The sequence below is a fragment of the Henckelia pumila genome, chromosome 1, assembly GCF_033568475.1.
Source record: "Henckelia pumila isolate YLH828 chromosome 1, ASM3356847v2, whole genome shotgun sequence".
NCBI lineage: Eukaryota > Viridiplantae > Streptophyta > Magnoliopsida > Lamiales > Gesneriaceae > Henckelia > Henckelia pumila.
In genome coordinates this window covers 103,191,050-103,210,401 of record NC_133120.1, presented here as the reverse complement: position 1 = coordinate 103,210,401, position 19,352 = coordinate 103,191,050, and the positions used below count along the sequence as shown (strand labels likewise).

The 19,352-nt window shown below is 34.1% G+C and overlaps 3 protein-coding genes across 3 annotated transcripts; 2 read left to right on the top strand and 1 right to left on the bottom strand.

The window, feature by feature from the left end:
- The first annotated feature begins 551 nt into the window (after positions 1-551).
- On the top strand, positions 552-1,275 carry LOC140871131 (pectinesterase inhibitor 9-like). The gene has a single exon (XM_073273576.1). It carries the CDS (start codon positions 552-554, stop codon positions 1,158-1,160), a length of 609 nt encoding a protein of 202 aa, XP_073129677.1. The 3' UTR covers positions 1,161-1,275.
- Positions 1,276-11,550: 10,275 nt separating this feature from the next.
- Positions 11,551-12,707, top strand: LOC140875987 (pectinesterase inhibitor 10-like). The gene has a single exon (XM_073279823.1). It carries the CDS (start codon positions 11,634-11,636, stop codon positions 12,231-12,233), a length of 600 nt encoding a protein of 199 aa, XP_073135924.1. The 5' UTR covers positions 11,551-11,633; the 3' UTR covers positions 12,234-12,707.
- A 953-nt stretch (positions 12,708-13,660) lies between these two features.
- Positions 13,661-19,049, bottom strand: LOC140889720 (hsp70-Hsp90 organizing protein 1-like). The gene is made up of 7 exons (XM_073297445.1): positions 17,985-19,049; positions 15,296-15,584; positions 15,117-15,202; positions 14,785-15,008; positions 14,599-14,665; positions 14,459-14,518; positions 13,661-14,098 (listed from the first exon to the last, which is right to left on the bottom strand). Exons 1-7 carry the CDS (start codon positions 18,876-18,878, stop codon positions 13,985-13,987), a joined length of 1,734 nt encoding a protein of 577 aa, XP_073153546.1. The 5' UTR covers positions 18,879-19,049; the 3' UTR covers positions 13,661-13,984.
- Positions 19,050-19,352: the final 303 nt, after the last annotated feature.

Sequence of the window (19,352 nt, the reverse complement as noted above, 5' to 3'; positions counted from 1 at the left end):
ATATTTGAACAACGAAGAACAGCAGATAACGATGCAAAGATCCCATTGACAGCTCTCTGGCATTTTGGGCATGCATGTGTGAACAAAATAAGTTTTCATTTGTCAGAGATTTTGCTTTTAATACCCGACAAACTTTTTATCGTTAAAAATCTTAGTAGAACACTAAACTCCATCACAACCACGACTGAGATTTGACTTGTCCATTATTATAGACAATATTTTTAACGTTCGTCTATTATTTTATTTCTGCCAGTGTTTGCTACATTATATAGCATATGGTGATTTAGTACTCACCTCGCACATGCGATATGTGTATAATGAAGCATATATATTATTGGCAATATTTCAAAAATAAACTCCGTACCTTAATTATCTATACTCCTTCCAACATTGAATTAATGTTTGCATAAATATTTTATACATTAATTATTAGAAATCGTATTTGTTATATATATATAAAAATAATAATTAGGTGGCCCTTTCAAAGGAGCTCCTCTTAACTCTGCATAAAACTCCCCCGAACACACTTGCATAAACACTTGAAAATTATAATGGCAAAACACATCATTTTCTTGGCACTTCTCCTCTTATCTTCACAACACATACCTGTGAAAATATCAGCAGAATTTTCTCTTCACTCAAACCTTAATCCCACACAGTTTATCATAGAAGAATGCGGATCCACTCGCTATCCGGCTCTTTGCATCCAATGCCTCTCTAATTACTCCACCAGAATCCAGAAAAGCCCCTGGAACCTAGCTCAGATCGCGCTCTCAATAAGTCTAAGTCGAGCCCTATACTTGTCTAGTTTCGTGTCCAAACTGATTACCGGAAAGGGCATGAAACCGATTGTGTACCGAGCCACAAAAGATTGCGTAGACAACATAGGCAACGCAGTCGATCAGCTCACCAGTTCAATAAAGGAGCTTGAGGGTATGAAACGTCCTATGAACGATCAGGATTTTTTATGGCACGTTAGCAACGTGCAGACGTGGGTTAGCGCGGCTCTGACCGACCAAACTACGTGCCTGGGTGGATTTTCGGGGCCTGGCACGGATGGATATGTGAAGTTTGCTATAAGGAGAAGAGTCTCGTATTGTACACAAGTTACCAGTAACGCACTTGCATTGATTAATCGCTTTGCAGCTACGCATGCATGAACTCGAACTCTCCTATAATTTTGTTTTGCAGGGGTATACGTTTTGAATAAACCGAGTGATATTGTGACTCTGTAAGGTTTCTTATAAGTTTTGTGTTAATTAATGGTTTTAGTGTAATTTGTTTTGTGGATCATGCTACATGTACAAATTGGATTACAAGTTGGTTTACAAATTGCATTTATAATTACAAAATTATCCTAAATAAATTTTTGAAAAAAATTTCCAAATAAAGTGTGGAGATAATTTTGTCAATTCAATTGTATTTTGTAACCAAACTTGTAAACTCATTTGTAAATATAGCATTTTCCTTTGTTTTGTGGTTCACATGAGGTGATAAACTATTAGGATTTGGAGATTGTTTAATTTTATTGTACTGTTTTATTTTAGGCAAGTGGATTTTGCATTTACCAATTCGACACATCAATGAAACTCTCATCATGCTCCCCAAAATTAAAAGGATTAAAAATACATATAGTTTAGTTTATTGTAGGACGACTCAAAACTTCGAATACGTATGATTAAATTGCCACTTAAATTTGAAATTATGATTAAAATACATAAATTATTTTTTAAATCAAATCAAACCTAATATTTTAAGAAACTAATATTTGAATGTTAAAGCTCACATGATGACGGGTAACGGCTATATATATATATATATATATATATATATATATATAACATTCCAAAAAATAACTCAATTAACAGACTATTTTTACTTTAGAATAACTCATGACAAATTTTAAAACATTAAGCTAATGTAATTTTTTTTTTCGACATAACACGTTCTTTTGGGAAAAAAATAAACAAATCAAACATATCATATATGTTTCTGAATATAATTTTGAAATAATATATTAGCCTTCTATTTTCTGTATATCGAGTCATTAAGCTGAGTTGCAAGTGGAAATAACATAATTGATCACTATTGAGTACTGTCTACTGACTAGCTAGCGTTGATTCATTGATATGCGTACGTATCATGTGAAACCTACCTGCCACGTGAAATTTTTGTTTAAATACTGGTTGTAGGTTTAAATTAACGTGCTACACTAAATATAAATTATAGATTTTTTTAATCATTAATAAAAAAAAATCACAAAAAATCCTTTGAGACCGCTCTCAATGGTCAATTAATTGTGAGATATATCTCCTATTCGACTCAATCCACATACATAAAATGAAATAAAATACACAAGATTATATAAATATGATTAGGAGTGGGAAAAAATACCGAATTTTCGGTATACCGAATTTATTGTACCAAAAAAATATCGAATTTATCGGATTTTCGGTATTCCATTTTTTTCGGTATGGTACGGTAACGATACCGACTTTTTCGATACGGTAACGGTATGAAATTTGAAAATTTTGGTATATACTAGTATATCGATATACCGAAATATTATATAAAAATTTAAAAATATATAATATTTTTAAACAATAAATTTATAAATTATAAAAAATATAAGGTTTTTTTCGGTATAAAACGGTATATACCGATACCGTATCAAAATCTCGGTATACCTTAAATTTACGGTATAATCGATATACGGTACGGTATATATTTTTCGATAGGGTACGGTATGCAACTCCTAAATATGATAAGGAAAAATCTTAATTTTGGTAATGACATAAATTTTATACTCGACAAGTTTAAGCAGACCAAATGAAACATTGTGCAAAACCAAGAACACATTCAAATGATAAAACAATCTTAGAATATTTGATCTTTAACAAGACTAAAATGATAAGGAATATTTTATCAGATTAGATCAAGTTTTGACTAAAAAAGAACTAGTCTGGTCCTTTCACATCGATCATCACTTCCAAACCAATTCAGGCTACTAGACAAGTTCAAGACAATCTAGACTAGATCAATTATCGAACTTCGTTCATACCTTCATATAAGATCGATCAAGGTTGTTGGAGAAAAAAGACAAAAAGAATAAATATGTTATTCTCATATCTAGCTGCATTCCAATTGCTCCGTACTATTTGTACTATATTTGGAAAGAAGACAAAGACACGTGATGCATTCTGGTGAATTGTCGGCTATTACTGGAACATATTCTAAACGACTAGATTTTTAAACGTTGGATATTTTCTCCTATAAATATTCGAAGATGTACACAGTTGAAGCACTTCTGGTTTTTTTAATCATCAAAGCGTACGAGTGTTCTCACACTCAAGCAAAGAACCAGATCGAATATTTCGAGCTGCTATCACTCGCTTATTGTTATATCCGATCAACTCCAGTGATGATCAATGTGTGATACACGGTCAAAACTCAGTGATCAATGTGCGGATCACACGTTTATTATCGTAGCTCGCCTTTCTAGAGCCACCTTATGAAACGCCTACTACTAATAAAATGCGGAAAACTTTTCTTTTTAAATAAAATAATAACTATACATATGCGCCCATACGTATATGTAAAAACATGAAAAATAATACTACAAATAAATTCTTTTAACAACAACTTAAATAAATAAAAATAAAAATTTATAAATAAAAATCTCGAGACATGAAATAATAATTTTAATATGTAACTCCAAAATCCATAACTCATGTATGAGGAATTAATCATAAATAAAGATTTGAAACTTGTTTTAAAAACCCTGATAAAATATCTCAAAACAATAATAACTCTATACTGCGACGGTCACGGGGTCTACTGCCAACGAACTCATAGATCCCCACCACCAGTAGGAGCTACAAAAGAATCAACACTCTCACCTGCACCATATAAGCGTAGTGAGCCTAGAGGCTCAACATGTCTAATCCTTTATAACAAGGGTTAAAATAATGCATCACATAATCATACTAATACATATACGTGTACATGCATGCATGAATAAAAATATTGCATAATCATGAGATAAACATCACTGATACTGATTCTTAAACATAAGCATAACTTGACATCATAAGCATATTTAATATAGTTGAGCATAATATTTTGAAACAGTCTATGGTCCTATCAGTAAGTGTGACTAAATCTGTGCCGAATGATCAGTCTCCTGAACCAACGTACGTGGCGGTGATAAATCACCTCTGTGCTGGTAGTAAACTATCTCTTAACATAAATAATGGATAACCACCTCTGTGTTGTCACACTACTTCAATTCCTATCATAAAAATATTTTGCTGCTCAACACTTGATCATAATCATAACATGTAAATTTGCATGAATGCATGCACTGAAAATATGTTCGTAATATATATTTAATTGATTTTCATAATAAATAGACTTATACTTAAAATACTTTCATGCATAAAATAAATTAAATATATATTTCGGACATAGTAATTTTTATGGGTTGGTCCAGACTGCTGATCACTCACTCTAAGCCCATTAAATCTTAAGGTGGCCCATTAATTAACCCAAAAGTCCAAACATTATTTTCTTAAACTTAACTGGGCCTAAATAAAAATATTTAAGCCCATTAACTTAATTAAACCCAATAAATTCCTAGACAGACCCAACAATCCATTGGCTGGCCCAAAAATTCCCATGGCTCCCCAAGCCCATAAAAATTATTGGGCTAACTTAAATAAATTATTTAAGCCCCAAATAAAATTATTTGGAGGCCCAAATAATTTTCCATTTAATTATTGAAGCCCAAAGACCACTTAAATAAATAAACACTTAAAAATTAAAATAACCAAACCCGGCCCACCTAACACGGACCCGGACTCTAATGACCCGACCCATGACACCCCAGACCCGACCCAGACCCCAACCCGACCCAGGAACCATCCCAAAACCCTAAACCCGTCGCCCCCTCTCTACTCTTCTCGGCAATGAGCACCGGCCACTCCCGGCGTTCAGTCGGCCAAATCCGGCCACCAATGGCCGGATTACCACCACCCAAGTCTAGCCCACTCCCAGGCGGTCCTAACATGACAAGAATAATCCCAAACCATTGCCTAGGGAGTGAGAACGAAGTCTTGCATTCAGCTACTTCCCCAGCTCGCGCGCAGACATGAGCAGCGGCCATATTTCCGCTTGTTCTCCCTGCTCCGACCACCAATGACCGTGAAACCACTTCCCAATCCTAGCCAACATCTAGAGGGTTCAAACCCTTTAAACTTCACCTAAAATAGGGGCCTAAGGAAGGAGAACGAAGTCTTCTTCCTCTGAACCCTGAACCTGCGTGAGTTGTGCACTAGAAATGAAGGGATTCGTTTTAGACCCATCCAACCCCAAACCGACCACCCCACTCGACCATAGGGACCCTAAGGAACCCCTAAGACCCCTGACCAGCAGCCATGCACGCCCATAACCATAAAAACGTGAGTATGAACCATGAAAACACCCAACACATGAATCAAACCATGAATACCATCAAGTTCTTGCATATAAATCATGAACCTCAATATCAAACAATAAAAATCTGTCAATAATGCATACATAGCTTATATGGTGTCCAAACGAAGGAAATAGACATGACTTTGATAATAATTCTTGAAGATATATGCGTAAAGGGCCCCGGGACGACGAAACTCAAAGAAAAACTTGAAGATCGGCTATGGGACTGAGTTGTCTGCTGCTAACCGATGAAAGAGATGAAGAATGAGATGGGGGAGGCGGCTAGGGGATAGAGACGTAAGTTTAGGGTTGATTAGGCTTAATTTAGGTTTAAAATTAATATAAATTAATTAGATAGATAATATAGCATAAAATATAAAATTTTAAACTCTTAAAATCTGTACTAATCTTATATAATAACATAAATCCCGAAATACTAAATTAGAGGATTTTTAAAAATTAATAAAAGTCAATAAAATGACTTAACTTGGCTAAAAATGAGTTTTCTAAAATATAAAAATAAAATACCATAATTTTTCAGAATAAAAACTTCAAAATAATAATTTATGGCTACTTAAATCTCCTAAAAATAATTGGGATGAAAAATCAATATCTCGTCCGTGCACGGTCCCGTCTACGCGATAAAATAACTTATTTACTCCAAAAATCTAAAAAATATAATAATTGCGGGTTAAATGCTAAAATAAATTTAAATCATGCATATAATTCACATAATAACACATAAATGTCATTTAACCCAAATACCAAAATTTTAAATAATTATTTTCCTTAATTATGCATGCAAATTTACGTATAAAAAAATATTGGGTGCTACACCTTAATTGCCACCTTGCCCTTAGGGCAAGGCTGAGACTTGGGCGACCTCACTCTAGCCCCTCTCATCTGCTATGCATCTTCATTCTCTTTCATTTCTCCACCCATCTATCCAAACCTTGACCTCTTGTCACATTTCATCATTCTATACAGTCATAATCTCGTCTAATCTTATTACCTCATAGCTAGGGCCCAATTTGATGTGGTTTTTCCTCATGTCTTGGGAGCAAACATTATAACACTCGAAGCGCACTTCCTAAGACAGTACATGGTCCGCAATATGAGTTGTTAACACATAAAAGATTAAAAAATCTCACCAATGAATGTGCGATGTAGATTGAATGAACCGATCATACACCTGAATGGTAGGTACAAAAGATTTGATTGTTACTACTCATATTCAAGGTGCACTTTTTTTTTGGAAAGCTCATCACTTAGGAATTTCAAAGTGAAGCATGCTTTGCTTGGGATAATTATGATATTGGTGACCCTTCGGTATAATGAAGACATTCATTGAATTTAAGGTGTTACAAACTGATGTAGTCAAAAATTACTTGTATCTGACACGTTGCTTCCACAAAATCCGGAGTATCTACAAATCCTTGTATGTTCCCTGTAGAGATCTTCAGTGGGTTGTTCCTACGTCAGAAAACAAGGCCAGAGGAGCCGGGAGGATTTCCGACGTAGGCACTCCGACGCTCAAGTCAGTGAATACTCAAGGAATAATAATCAAGAGTAAAACATTATCGTGCTAAAAAAAGTGTGTACCTTAATAATGAAGTGACTTGAGTTATTTATAGATATTCAGAGCGTTTCATGAGCTTGAACCTCTTATGGGCTTTTGTAGAATTCAGGGCCTGCTTGAATTAAATCTAAATAATAATTAGATAAGCATGGGCACCAAAAATATTTGAATTGGACCTTTATGAACGGACCTGAGTCCAATGGACTTTTTAGACGTAACCCATCACAAACATTTCTCTTCTCCAACACTTACCTTCATGGACGAGCCTACCTCTTAGAATAAGACTCAAGCCTTAATTAGTTCTTGGTTTATGAAGCTCTATTGGAGTCAAATATGTGATTGTCCAACTCGTGAGACATCAATAATAATAATAATAATAACAATAATAATACTTAGTGATTACGGTTTCTCATGTCTTAGTCCTAATCCTAATAATAATAATATTAATAATACCAATGTTTTTACGGGAAAAAAATAATAACGTACATGGACAATAATAGTGAAACATCTTGAATTCTCATTGAAAATAATCAATGAAGTTCAGTCGACGCTACCTTACGGACAATCAAGACTTTGTTGTCTTTTATGCTTATATGATGGCTCCTCGACTTATAACTAGAAATTAATATATATGACGCGTGTCGATATTATATTGTCCCAAAAAAATCGACTTATAAATTTTAATTTAGTAGTAATTAATTCTTGAGTTGGAATTTGACTTTAAAGAATATTTTAGTAGCTCGATTTTTTTTATCACTCGAGCACGTTTTAGATAGCACGTTGATAGTTTTATTTCATTTTTCGAAATTATTTGTCAAGTACGTATGTAACTTATAATTTATAAAGCTAATTAAAAAGTGAAAACTAATTTTAATCATTTTAAAAATTGATAAAATTTATTCATAACTATAAATTAATTAATAATTACTCCCACTAATGACGAATATTCCAAGCCAAAGTGTTAATATAGGGTTGGGATATCGTACCAAAATACCGAATTATTGGGATATCGTATCGAAATTTTTCAATATACAGACATTTTTTCGGTATACCGTATTTTTTTCGGTATCTATACGGTATGAGTATAAAATTTTTTCATACAAAAATTTCGAAATTTCGGTATCCGCGGTATCGGTATGAATTTTTTCATATCGGTATTTTTGGTACGGTATACCGAAAATCCATCCCTTATATATATTGGTCATCGTGAAATTTGATTTTCACGTGCTCGATAATTTAATTAGTTGGCATGTAAATAAGTTACAACATTAAAAAACATGTCCACATGGACATAGACGAGTTGGTAAGGTCTGAGGTGACGTGGGAAGAGATTCTCCAGCGTTGCGGGTTCGATCCTCGTGTAGAGCATATTCCCTGCTGAAATATTGTGGGGTATGTTATGAGGATTGAGCCATGTTGTTCCCTCTCCTTCATGTCATGCCGCTCGTGCACATCCCTCGATTTAACTTCCAGATGAGCCAATGATCCTCTAACTAATGTGGAATGGGGTCCCATTCTGGGTTAACCTTTTTTTCAGAACATTAAAAAACATATGAATTTTTAAAAAGGTAGAAATAATTTGTAAAAATTTATTTGGATAATTCAATAAGAATTAATAAATGATGAAATTTTAAAAAGAAGATAAGAATATTAGAAAAAAATGAGGATAATTTAGTCATTTGAGGTATAATTTTAAGAAGATGTGTGTTAAACTAGGGGTAAAATAACAAAAAAAAAAAATTGATGCGATTTTACACACAAAAAATGTGATTATTCTATGCTACACCTGGAGTACTTCTTCCCCCATGATGTGGTCAAATATCAACCATTGGATCTTCAAAACATATGTCAATTTCCATAAAAATATATTGGTCCCACGTAATCTAATGGTATTGAAATAGGGGGAGAAACACTCTCGATGTAGCATAGACTAACCCCAAAAAATGGTCAATATTAAAGGTGGAACTATATAATGTGAAGAACCAAAAAATATGCAAACAAAATCTTTGTTACTCGCACGTCATCTTTGAAATCTTTGTTATCATGAGTAAAATGTGAGAACCAAAAAATATGCAAACAAAATAATTAAATAAATACAATGCGTGGTCCTAATGCACACGGGGTTAGAAATCCTTCAAGTTTCATAATGATTAAACAATAACAAAAAATTCACCCTAAATATATAATTAAGGGTACTTTATTCAAAAAAATTAATAATAATTAAAGATACTGGTCTTTATTCCAGTTGAATCAACGTTTAGAATTCAGATGATTGGTCCCGTCTACTTCGTTTTCTGCAATACGTTTCGTTAAAAATTGGACAAGTTTCAGAAAATTATTAGCCACAAGTGCACGTATCATTTATGTCAATTATTTCCTCTTCAAATTAATTATCAATTGTTGATATTATAAGGACATAATTGTCTACATTACAGAGTATTTAGCTACAAGATTCCATTTATGTCAATTCTATATATATCATATGTCAATTTCTGTCACGACCTTCTAAGTAGAAATTTATGTTCTAACCGAAAATACCACAATGACTGTAATCAAGATTTCATTTCTAGAGGAATATATACATATCTTTTGTGGACGTGAACGAGAATTTTTTCCCTAATATCTTAAAAAAATAAATAATTAAAAATTTATTTGAAAAAATATTATTATTCGATATATATATTACTACGTTCGTTGGATGGGGACTTGGAAAAGATAAGATACATAGACAAGAAGCTTAAGTGAATTTCTTTTAAAATTATTGAAGATAAGTGTTATGATGTAGTCCTCCTAATTAGACGTTTCCACTAGATAGCTCATTGAACCCAATTACCTGAAAATGAATGTGTGACATCCTGTCCCACAACGGTCGAAGCATTATCAATATTTTATCAATATCATGGACGACAAGGGTTTCGTACGTGGTCGTTTTTTTTTTTGTCGCTATATTGATATTTTATAGTGTCATATCATTATTTTAAAGTATTACCAATATTAATATTGATGTTGAAGCTTTCATTGTTATCATTTTTTGACGCTATATCAGTATTTTGTAATGTCATATCATTATTTTTTAATGTCATATCATTAATTTTCGATACTATATAAGCATTTTTGGGTGTCATGTAAAAAAAAATCAAAATTATTTTATCTAAACCAAACTTTAGACGTTAGAACCAATAATCAAAATATCCCGAAAAAATACTCTATCAATGTCTCTATTGGCTATACTAAAATATATATAGTGATAACTTAATGGTCGTAATACCGACGTGACAAAACATGACTAATTAGATATCCACTATTTTTTGTGACGTGGAAACTCGCAGCCGCTATTTTCGGTGTGCACTGGGTAAACCCCCGAACTAACGCAATAGCCTGCAAATTACGTTAGCCAAGTAAACCACACTAGGCAAGCCCTGTGTGACAGGCTAGTTCAAGAAGATATTGGTAGGGGAAATCGAAATTCTGAAAATTTATGGTAGAAGAAATCATGAAACAACACTACTTTGAAATAATTCATTTGTTGATTATAGCTCTTGAAAGCAAATCTTCAAAATAGCTTTTGCAACATTAATACTTGGGTGCAACTCGATGTAACGTTTTAATCAAACCTTTCATTTGATAAAATTTCAGCAGGATCATAATTGAATAATTACAATTTATTGATTAATTAATGAAATAACCGAAATGGTACTGACAACGAAGTGCTACAGCTGTGTGAAGTGAATCTTTGAACATCATATTTTCCTTAGGAATTCGTAAATATAATTGCAAATCCATTTTAAGCATAATTTTGATTAAAATGACTAAATTTTATGTTGTACTCCATGAGTTCTGATTCAGACACGAAGTACGGATATAGTTGCCAAACCAGAACGTGTCGTAAGTCGTGATTTAATTTAGTACGCATAGATGTTAGATATTCTCATCTTGTGATTTTGAGAGTGTATTATCGAGTTTAACTAGTGTAGTTCTTATCTGAACAAATATTGACAAGAATTACACAAGAATTAGGCGACAAAAAGAGTGTTTCGGTTGGTGGAATAGATAAGCACTTGATCAGTGGTGAGGTGTTAGATTTCTTCTACAGTTCTACAACCACTTTTTTAGACTAACATGTCACATAAGACTTGCTCAGAACGGTTGTCCGACTAGCATGATTTGCAAGTTATTGTGTTAGTTCTGGAGTTTACTCAGTACACGGAAAATTTCATCCTATCCCATGAGTTTTACCCCATGTGATAGGTGGAAGCACATGATTGGTCAAATTATGTGGGCCCCACATGATTGATGTGGGCCCCCCATGATTTGAACCAATAAAAGAGTTCTACCTACCCCATGGGGTAATGCCCATGGGATAGGATCGAAGTAACCCTCAGTACACATCGAAAGGCAGTGGTTGTAGGTTCTCACGTCATAAAAAAAAATTGGTATATATATATATACACACACACATGTATATATCCATACATACATAACTTTGGAACCTTAAATCTCATGATCCTATATATTCTCCCAATAGCACCAATAATATTACACTTTCTCCCAAAGAAAAAAAAAAGACAATTAGAATATAATGAAAAACAAATTCTTGTATTCTCACAACCTTATAATGATTGTTCAGATTCTTATATTTTCGAGTATCCGCTATAATAAGATTGCATGCTATCCCCTCGGAGCTTCTCCTACGAATCCCAAAACCCTTGGATACATAAAAAAGTCGTGTGCATCAACACTATACCCAAATATTTGTTACGAATCTCTTTCAAGATATGAATCCACAGTTAAATCCAATCCCAGAACATTAGCCCTCACCGCTCTTTCCGTGGCGTTCAACAACACGAACTCGGCCCTAAAATTCTTGAAGAATATGCAAAAAATCAATCCGGGAGAGGTTGGTTCGTTGTCTGAGTGCGTGGAGGAGGTGGGAGACTCGGTGTATGAGCTTCACAGATCCTTGAGCAGATTGAATCATAGCGAAAGGGGGTACAATTTTGTTGTTCAAATGAGTGATGTTCAAACATGGGTAAGTGCTGCTCTAACCGATGATGACACATGCATCGATGATTTTAATGTTAGTGGGAAGACGAAAATTGTGGTACGAGGATTGATTCTTAGAATTGCTCGTTTGGCCAGTGTTGCTTTGGCCTTCATCAATAATTATGCTGGAGTTTGACGAAAGGGTGATGCTACATGTACATGGAGGGTTACACGTTGGGTTACACGTTGCACTTGAAATTACATAAATATTATTAATGTATTTTGGAAAGATTTTTTTCAAATCAAGTGTTAGGATAATTTTGTAATTTCATGTGTAGTGTATAACCCAATGTGTAACTAAATGTGTACATGTAGCATTTTCCTTGATGAAATTATTTCCTTGATGAAATTATGCTCTCTGGACATGTTTCGAGTTAATGCCTACAAATTTTCCATATATATATATATATATATATATATATATATATAGTGTACTTACGTGTGAAGTATTTTGTTTGTTTATTTGTTTTTTTTTTTTTTTAAAAAAGTGTGTGTAAAATATTTTATACAAACATATTGGAGCAGTCACCTCTCCTGTAAATGGGAGAAATGGTGTAAATTGACGAAAAAGAGAATGTAAATTGGGATACCATTTGGCTAAGCTTTGAGTTAGTCGTTATACTTCATATTGTATATATTTATCACACTATTTTTTTCATTTGTTTTATTAATTGACAATAATATTCGTAAACATTATTTATTTTTTGTGTCGAAAAAATATAACCACAAAACTTTCTTTGCTGTTTTTCAATATATTCCATTTTCTTTTTTGAAAACAAATATTATTTGATGTACGTTTCAATATTTGTTCAATCTAAAAAATCGAATATATCAATGATAAATTTTTTATAAAACCAATTATTACTTGTTTTTTGTTTTTTTAACAAAATTGAGTTTTAATTTGTTTTACATTAATAGTATCATAGTTTAGCTATTTGAAAACACCGTCCGTACAAGTTTTCTCTATTTGTTTTTCCTGTTTGATACAACTTTTTTTCATTTAATTTTGATATACTTAATATAATTAAAATCAAACTGGAAAATTTACTTTTAACGTTATCCAAATTAAATATCAACGCTAAATTGTATATTTATTTGATTGTAATGTCAATGTTTCATTCGAGCAAACGATGTTTAAATTAAATTAAAAAAAGTAAAATTCACATGGAGAAATTTTTTACCATCAAGGTTGCATAAAAGAATCTGACGGGTCAACTTAGAACACAAACCGCATTTGAGTGGATTGTAAATTTACAAGTTTATTCTTCCAAAAAAAAAACATTTTACAAGCTTAAAACTAATTAATTAGATAGATTTGACTATATTTAAGGTATTCCAAATATATCATTTATTAAGTTTTATAAATGCAGATTTGACTATATTTAAGGTATTCCAAATATATCATTTATTAAGTTTTATAAATGCATTGATCATTGTGATGATATTGAAGGGGTTTCAAATCCAAATTTCACGTACAATCTCGAATCAAATCATTCCATTTAAACAAAATCAATTCATCCAAAAACATTATAAATTTTTTTCCCAAGTCTTGAGAGCGTAATCAAGCCAAATTAAGTACTTTCACATGCATAAAAATAGCATCACACCAACATCAACTTAAAAATCTGAAAGCGACCGACTTCATCAAAGGATCAACGACAATAATTCGGACGGTAAATGTGTCTCAATTAAAACTGAATCCGTGAGTAGCAACTCCGTCATACAGACTCCAAATGTAAGTAAACATAAACATATGAGAAGGCAGGCAGGCACACGGATCAAAATATCACGGAACTAAAAAAAATGAGGCAGGTCACATTAATTCCATTAGATGGATATCTAATTACTGCTCTTTCGGTCGTTCCTCGGTGTCCAGTCGTGCTTTGCTTATTTAACTTGGACGATTCCTGCATTGATCAGCTTCTGTATCTTGTCCATCACCAGAGGGTTCTTCATGTGTTCCTGTGCTGACTTCGGATTCTCTTGGAAGTCGACTAGGACCTGTTATTCCAGAAAGGGAAGCATAATGCCGATGATCAATATTCAAGCCAAGACCAACTATGTTTGAATAATAACAAAGGTTAAGGCTAACCTTGAGAGAGGTTAAATTGTCAATAAGTTAACCAAACCTAAGATATGGCTGAGAGACTCAACCTCATTATTATGACTATCTAAACTAGAAATGGGGTCAAAAAAGCTAGAGAGATTCACACCGAATATATAACTTTTTGACCTATCAAGTGATACACTCAAGTGCATTCACCACCATTTGATCATGAGATGTACCGGACATGTCCATAAGATAAATGCATACTCTAATGGTGAGGGGTGCAGCAAACAAAAGAATCTTTTAACCCATACCTGTCTCATTACTGGATCTGTTAAAATGTTTTGAATTTCTGGGTCCTGCATCCCCTTAGCCTGCAAATAGAGCGCATAAATATAATCATAACAGTAGTCATAGCTAAATTACAAGGATGCTGAAAGGAAAGTACGTTTACCTGTCTCTCCTTCAATTCCTCTGGGGTCAAATCTCCACGGCTACCCTTGTTTATCTGCTCCACGCATCTGCAAGAAAACAGGATGGGCTCCAATTAATTATGCTATAGGAGTGTTAAAACAACTAATAGCTGCAGCATGCATTGAAATTAAAAAAAAAAAAAAAAAGGCAGCAATAATCAAACTACCTCTTGATACCATCAAGGAATTCCTGATTTTGAGGATCGTGCTTCAGACCCTCCTGGTATGTTTCCAATGCCTTCTGGTACTCTTTCATGAAAAACTGGATGGCCCCTTTTCTGGTGTAACCTTTCGAAAAAGTTGGATCGAGTTCAATGCATTTTTCGGCATCCTTGAGTCCCTCAGGCATTGCCCCAAGTTTTGTATAACAAGCAGCCCTATTGCTATATGACTGCAAGTTCGACAAATTATTATTATTGTTTTTTAACAAAAGAGTTCATAAAAACTTCTAGGAAGCTGTATTTGCAGAAACAGGCTCACAACCCTGAGTGTGAAGTACCTTGGGATCTTTTGGGTTCCTTTTTAGCGCTTCACTATAGCACGCGACAGCTTCAGGGTATTTCTGCTCTTTGAAAAACTGATTACCTGCAATTGAAGTATTGAACTATTAAAAATTGTCTAACAGCTACTGTCTAATGTGATTAAATTCTACTAGATGAGCAGAAAACGCCGCCCTACCTTTCTCACGCTCCTCATCAGCTATTTGTGGATCAAAGTATTCTTGTTGCTCTAGATCTTTTTTTGCTTTCTCAGCATCGTTAAGCTTCTTCAGAGTGTCGGGATTTCGATGTTCAGTAAGGGCTTTCTGGAAAGCCTCAATGGCAATGTCAAAATCTTTAGAAGTTTTGCACGTCTTCACTAAGGCGGTTCCTTTTCTAGTCAACGCCCTAGCTATCATCTTGAAATCTGATCTTAGTTCTCTGCCCCTTTCAACAGCTTTGTCGCAATCTTTAATGCAATCTTCATACTGAAATCAATAACAAAACGAAGACATCAAGCTTCAAATTCAGCACCACAACAGAAAAAATATATGTTGATTTACTTGCAGTATAGGACAGTAAGGAGAAATAGATGCAAAATATGGCTGCCTTGGGGTAAACTGATAAAAGACACCACCGCGAAGAAAACGTGGATTGCTGTAAATGAGCAAACATGACTCACATGCAACATCACTTATGGTAGACAACAAAGTCAATTTTATTTTGGCCCTAGTGAATTATTAGAATTAAAAGACCGATACACCATACCAGTGTCTTAAAAAGTGGGATTAAGCACAGATTAAACACGAACATGATGAAAACGCAACGATTTGGCAAAAAACAGTAAAAACTGTCGACTGTAGGTTGACAGCATTAAGCATCATTAAACGGGCTTAATTGCGATTATGCACGATTTTTTATTCAAATTTTAAATTAACTTGGTAAAAATTAGACACTTTCAATTTCCATCAAGTAATTAAAAACTTCAAAAAATATATGCAAATGAAAATGTTTAGCCAGGAGAGAACAAATTTGCGTTTACAAAAGATCAGATGAATGAAGAAGATGAGATCAAAGTAGAATCTAACATAGAATCTTCCGATATTTAGAATTTTTTATGAGATCTAGTTGTGGACACCATTAAAAAATACAATTTTGAGATTTTTGTGTTTCTTATTATTTGAAAATGTGGGTATTACTCTTACATTCATTACATATTTGTGTTATGTAGCGTAATTAGTAATTATTGGTATGGGATAATTAAAATTTTAATAAATTAAAAAAATTTACATTTAAACTCGTACTAAACCTGTTTAAACTTGTAAACCTTGAAACTTGGTTTTGAATTTTGACCATTCGTCTTCAAATTGTTCAGAACCTTACTCCATACAAGACGTAAACGGTAAAAACAACTATCATTTAAAAATATTTCAAGTTGGTGCAAAGCAATCGTGTTTCATTTAAAATGTGAAAGCTATTTACTCATCAAGGGTTCTCAGATTTTTTATGCATAACAAGGGCCAAGGAGTGTATTGCAGTCAACTCAGTGAAGACGTCCTTTGTAACTGAATAATTTTACCACCACATGTATCATTGTGAAGCTGTTTTTTAAAATCAGAAGCATGCTAAACATTAAAAGTATCAACTTTTTAGTTAATAAAACAATGGGTTTAACATGAAGAAGCCTAAGAAGCCTGTCAACTTAAATGCACAAGTTAATACAAACACAACAATCATAACGGATACGAGGGTTCACACCGATCCCAAAAAGAATGAACAGGAGTCTCGAATAATATATTCAATTACTCACATTTTGCAGAAACTATGCCAAACTGCTTTCATATTTTTATATCCAAGTGTTCAGTTCACTGGAAGTAGCCAACTTATGAACTTCTAAGTTCTAATCTCAAAGAAGACACTGCCGAACACTTGATCTTTTCTAAACTACTAACATTGCAAAATGAAGAAAGCAAACAGATTCATCCAGCACAAGCATGGGCATCAGGAGCAAGTGAACACATATATTTCGGAAAATTCATACAAGAATAGAACATGCTGCCCCGAATAGGTAACTTAAGGCATTTGATAATACCTTAAGCTCGTCAAATAGTCGTACAGATTAATTAGTTTGCTGCTAAAAAATTACATACATTCAAATTTTACAATCTCAAATCACCATAGATATGCTTAGCAGATCAAGATGGTAAAATCAATTAAATATCTGGAAACACCGAAATGAATGCATATTGACATTTTTCAACCTGAACACACAGCTACCACCACTACAGTTTCAAGAGTAAATCACATTTTTACCCTAATTTCAATAGTTAAAAAGGTAAATTTCACCGCTTTCAAAAGTTGATACCCAGTTCATCGTTTAGTATCCAAGAAATGCTAGATGTCGCAGTTTTCTATGAAACATGATTTTCTAAAAGATCAAACATCGTGATTTCCAATAATTGGATTGTGCCGTCACTTTCCAAATGAATGACTTGATATAGCTAACCCATAATTTATCGAAACTACACTTCTTACCTTTAGCTTAACCTATGATAGCAATTTATTAAACAAATTTGCTGATGGAGAAGTTGTCTATTTAACATGATTTCTAAAAGTTCAAGCATCCTGATTCGCAATACTCAGATTGTGCTGACACTTTTCAGATGAATGACTGGACATAGCTAACACAATAAATTACCGAAACTACACTTCTTACTTTTAGCTTAACCTATGATAGCAATTATTCAACAATTTTGCTCCAGGTCTAATGCTCAAGGTAACGAAAATTTCCTACTTCTATTAAAGGATTTTACTACCACCGAAACATTCGATATCATAAGCGAAATTGCATCAACCAATGAAACAAATTAGGAAATAATTTAATTTACCTTGCCCATCTCCAAATAAACAGCTGCACGATTAGTTAAGAATGAAATATCCTCATCGTCCAGATCAATGGCCTTAGAATAATGCTGAATTGCAGTCTCAAAATCCTTCTTCTTGTATGCAGCATTTCCGTTCTCCTTCTCTTTCTGGGCCTGGGCCTTAATCTCCTTTTTCTCCTTTTCCTGAGCATCCACTGGGTCAGTTTCGGGTTCAGGCACAGGCTCAGGTTCGGGCCTCTTCGACTCACCAGCAGTTGATGATGAGGAGTCTGCAGCCGACGGCATCTCGGCATCCTCATCTGATGACCTTGTTTGGAACTTCAAATTCAACAAAGCCCCCAAAGCTTGCATAACCCTCTGGTCTTTCAAATACAAATTGAGATTATTCGGGTTCTTCTGAAGATCCTGCATCATCTTCACGAAATCTGGTTGTTGAAGAAACCCCCGTGTATTGGGGTCGTTCGCCAGCCTCACCCACATCTCCGGACCGAAAGAATCGCCGAACGGGCTGGCTTCAGGGGCAGACCTAGGCCTTGAGGTTCTGAGAAAAGCCCTTTCAGCATCGGACAATCCTGATTTCAGTGCTTCGTTGCTGGGATCGATCTCGAGACCCTTTCTATAAGCGGAAGCAGCATCTCCAAAGTTCTGAAGCCCCATGTGCGCCGCACCTAGACGAGAATAGCCTTTGCTCCAGTCGGGCTTAAGCTCGACGGTCTTCTGGGCATCGGAAAGGGCCTCGGAGAAATTGTTGAGGGAAGCGTGGGCGGCCGATCGATTTGAGTATAGAACGTGGTTGGTGGGTGCCAAGTTGATGGCCTCAGTGAAATGGGTGACGGCGTCCGCGAAATTTCCGGCAGAGAACGCCGCGTTCCCTTTGGCCTTGGCTTCGTCAGCCATGAATGGTTTCAACAACTACGAGAATTAAGTGAGAGAATAATATTGATCGGGCCGAAGATTATCGTGGTTTATTATGCTAGACAAAGATGGATTAGAAAGGAAAGTGTTCACTGGATATTATTAGGGTTTACGATAAAATGGCGGATAAAAAAAAAGGCAGGTGAAGTTCCCAGAGGTTTCCACTGGGGGTCGAGGGTTTCTAGAAAGATCGGGACTGTTGTATAATACTAGTAGTACTTTTTTCTTTTTTTTTTACAGCATCATTTTGTTATTTATTATTATTATTATATTATTATTAATTATAAGATAAGATAAGATTGGAAAACAAATATTTTGATCTGGAAAAGTAAAAGCGCCTCTCCAGTATCCCCATTCCCCGCTGTCTAAAAATTTTCGAAAATGCTACATGTACACATTAAGTTATTTTTTTATTTTATTTGAAAAATATCTTTCCAAAATACATTAAAAATATTT

Bases quoted from the DNA above. Each gene is read 5' to 3' on its own strand.
- LOC140871131 (XM_073273576.1), top strand. From the start codon at position 552: ATGGCAAAACACATCATTTTCTTGGCACTTCTCCTCTTATCTTCACAA.
- LOC140889720 (XM_073297445.1), bottom strand. From the start codon at position 18,878: ATGGCTGACGAAGCCAAGGCCAAAGGGAACGCGGCGTTCTCTGCCGGA. The intron at 15,585-17,984 runs GTAAATTAAATT...TATTGATTTCAG, and splicing joins TTTATTTGGAGATGGGCAAG to TATGAAGATTGCATTAAAGA. The intron at 14,099-14,458 runs GTATGGGTTAAA...CTGGAATAACAG, and splicing joins CAGATCCAGTAATGAGACAG to GTCCTAGTCGACTTCCAAGA.
- LOC140875987 (XM_073279823.1), top strand. From the start codon at position 11,634: ATGAAAAACAAATTCTTGTATTCTCACAACCTTATAATGATTGTTCAG.